Source organism: Sinocyclocheilus grahami, unplaced genomic scaffold (genome assembly GCF_001515645.1).
Source record: "Sinocyclocheilus grahami isolate Dianchi unplaced genomic scaffold, SAMN03320097.WGS_v1.1 scaffold1732.1, whole genome shotgun sequence".
Lineage (NCBI taxonomy): Eukaryota > Metazoa > Chordata > Actinopteri > Cypriniformes > Cyprinidae > Sinocyclocheilus > Sinocyclocheilus grahami.
Window position 1 is genome coordinate 116,458 of NW_015506911.1, and position 3,658 is coordinate 120,115.

Genomic DNA, 3,658 nt, shown 5'->3' on the forward strand with positions numbered 1-3,658 from the left:
GTAGGGGTTGGGTGCCACTTATTGTCTTTTTCTCCTGTTTTTCATGCACTTACGGAGTTGGGTAAGACCCCTGCATTTTTATTTTCTTTTGTTCACTTGTATCCTGCAGAAGAAAGAAAGTCATTCAGGAGTGAAATGGCACGAGGGTGAGCAAATGACAGAATTTAGATTTTTGGATTAACTGTCTTTGATATGTACAGTAACTAGATAAATTACTCTTTTCCTCCATATCCTACAGCCCTATCACAGACTCTTCTAAATCAGTGGTTCTCAACTGGTTTGGCCTTGGGACCCACGTTTCCCCATGGTCATCAAGCCGTGACCCACTTATACTATATATATATAATATTTGAAAACAAAGCAAATTTATTTCACAAAAAATAAGTTAGGACTGTTAAGAATATAACTAGTATAATAAACAGCCTATATGGTAAGGCTATTAAATCGCAGTCCCAAACTAGTTTTTGTTAATACAATTAAGTTGGTATGAGCCACTACAGCCATTTAAACATATACAAAATGACACAAAGTGAAAATAACATGGTATTTTTGGGTTATGTGAACAACAGTTACCATGGTGAATATACAATACTAACATGAACTGTTAATGAAACGTGGAAACTGCTCCTGAATAGAATGAATATCATACCTTCGTGCAAATCCTTCCCAGCTAACACACGTAGTAGCAGTTATGTGATTTATCAGTACTGTACTTTTATTTCACGCGTTGCATGCTCGTAGTTTCTGCGCTTTAGTGAAATGATATACAGCGGGCCGCCACGTTTGCGTGTGCTACGAGCACGGTATAACATCTGGTAGGACAGTATAGTTCGCTTTTCTGAGGTGAGAGAGTTTTTATTTCATAACAAAATATGAAAATAACGATAGAATATAGAAGTGTCAACAGCTTCATGCACGTCTTTTAAAATAAAAGTCTCGCATCAGAAACACTCCACGACCCACTCAGAATGGTCTCGCGACCCACCAGTTGAGAAACACTCTTCTAAATGACATTTCACGACACTGTGTATCTGTAGATGGTTAGACTGAAATACATATACAAACACATACAGGATGAGATGAATCTTAGCTCTGAATACACTCGAATTTGTTCAGTGCGCATTTTGGATCGTTCAGTAGATCAGAGAACATCTTGAGTCCTGATCCTCTAATTGAGTTATTGTAGCTCAGATCCAGCTCTCTCAGGTGTGAAGGGTTTGAACGCAGAGCTGAAGCCAGATAACGACAGCCTTCATCTGTCACCTCACAATACAGTAATCTACAAACACACAGAAACAATAAAAACATCTGTGACATTAGAACTCATGACAAAACCTGTTAAATCTTTTGACCTGAATGAGGTACATTTAGATGCTAACTGCAGTTAATGTTTCAAATCAATTAAACTTGTAAATTACGAGTAAAACATATGCTTGCTCCCTCAATCTTTATTTAATTAATTTATGTTTTCTGTTCCTGTTTATTTTTTGGTCTTGTCATGTGAGGTTTAACACATTTGTATCCGATGCAGAAATATTAAGAGATGTTTCTCAGAAGACAATCAGCTGAATCTGACAGCTGTGTGTAATTAATTTGATTCACAATTCATAGGTTTTTGATTCAATTCAGGAACAATTTTATCAAATTCAGAACAATTCCATTCAATGTGATTCAAATTGATTCTGTATCTTTTAAATGCATTCATAGTTGGGGTGAGCAATATGACCAAAATCTAATTTCACTATTATTATTATTATTTTTGCTGGAAATAACTGATAAGGATGTAAAATTCTTTCACTCAAGACTAGCGCTATTATGAGAGATCTGTCATCAGCTCATGTGATAATCAGTGACCGTCCCGAGGACAGATCAAATATGAGGTGCTCAGAAGATGCTGTCTAATGACTCTTGGTATCTCGCTCCATTTGCCCATTCTTTTTGCTCATTGTTAGTGATCATCAATACTTAAGGTGAGGACATTTCTTTATCTCTATGATAATATAATTCAAGAGTCGCATATTGAATTAGGGCTGGTGACATTCCAGAGTCTGATGCGGATGATATAACTGCTTATTCCCTTTGCATGTTTTAAGGTCGTCGCCCAGGAGCTCTGTCTGCTCTGAGCTATGCCTCCTAAAATGTGTATAAAATACAATGTTACAAATACAAAAAATACAATGTTTCACTGATTTAGTCAGACTTGATGACTGCAGCGTCAAACAGCAGATTCACAATAAAGAAACTGAAGTGTTAATGCTGAAGATACTTCAGAAATGTTTCACAATTCAGAAATCCATGTTTCAAGATTGATGTATATGCATCATCAGGATTTGCAATCAATGCATTTGAGACAATGAGTGAATCTTTACATCCCTATATCATGTGGATCAAATTCACATAAAAACATCTAATTCTCAAACCTCAGTTTCTCCAGCTGACATTTTGGGTTCTTCAGTGCATCAGAGAGCAGCTTCACTCCTGAATCCTGCAGCTTATTGTAACTCATGTCCAGCTCTATCAGACGGGAGTTTGAGAATTGTAGAGCTGATGCCACAGATTCACAGCTCTGACCAGTGAGATCACAGCTTTCCAATCTGAACAGAGTAATAAAAAAATGGATAATTACACATCCATCATGAGCAAATATATGTGTATCTCCTGAAGGCTGTGTTTGTGTAAGTTTTGATTTTAGGTTCCTTGTAAATGAAATGCTGCATCAATAGCATCTTAAACTGAGCTGTTGACACTCTGATAATTGTTTTCTGTACAACAATATTCTTCTTTTCTCTGAGAGTGACTCTTATACAAACAAATACAAAACTCACACATTACACATTTTGACTATATATTTAGCAGATTCTTTAATATATCAGTATACTGGAAATTATTCTCAAACCTCAGTTTCTCCAGCTGACAGTTTGGGCTCTTCAGTGCATCAGAGATCAGCTTCACTCCTGAATCCTGCAGCTCATTGTTACTCATGTCCAGATCTATCAGACGGGAGTTTGATGATTGTAGAGCTGATGCCACAGATTCACAGCTCTGACCAGTGAGATTACACCATGCCAATCTGAACAGAGTAACAAATAACTGAATAATTACACATCCATTAAATATTTAAATTATTTCACATTTTCATCTGAGTTTGAAAACAATGCAACGTGATCTCATGATAATTCGTATGTATTTTACGTAACATAAACGTACGTTTTTACAGGCACTAAATTGTACAATACTGACATATTTTCAGCATCTAAACGTACAAATACTTACGTATTTTCAGCATTTAAACGTACAAAATTGACGTATTGACGTTCATTAAAAACGAATCCTTATGAATATTGAAATCGCGTGATTAATTTTATTCGTTTTTAGTTGTCATATGAATTAGCTTGTTTTCAATTTCATTATTAAATTGTTTACTTATGAAATGATAACATTTTGTTTTGTTGTTGTGATTTCTGCTGCCAGCTCGTTTCCAAGAATATGCCTACATAATGTTAAACAAGACTTCACTTTAAACCTTAAAATAAAAAAAATTTCTGCAATCGTTTAACCTTTACTTGTCATGTAATGTTTACTTTGATTGGCATCGGCCACAAAAGGCGTTTTCCCAACATGCTGTGACTAACAATAGAACTATAAAATACACCAAAAA

The 3,658-nt window shown here is 35.5% G+C and overlaps 1 protein-coding gene across 1 annotated transcript in view; it reads right to left on the minus strand.

Annotated features, from left to right (window-relative positions):
- Positions 1–1,034: 1,034 nt before the first annotated feature.
- Positions 1,035–3,658, minus strand: part of LOC107572303 (NACHT, LRR and PYD domains-containing protein 12) — a 17,585-nt gene continuing 14,961 nt past the window's right edge. Inside the window, exons 8-10 of the mRNA XM_016258727.1 lie at positions 2,897–3,070; positions 2,421–2,594; positions 1,035–1,279 (exon numbers count right to left, since the gene is read on the minus strand). Of these exons, the coding sequence (XP_016114213.1) occupies positions 1,087–1,279; positions 2,421–2,594; positions 2,897–3,070 (541 nt within the window). The 3' untranslated portion in view covers positions 1,035–1,086. The remainder of the gene's footprint in view (positions 1,280–2,420; positions 2,595–2,896; positions 3,071–3,658) is intronic.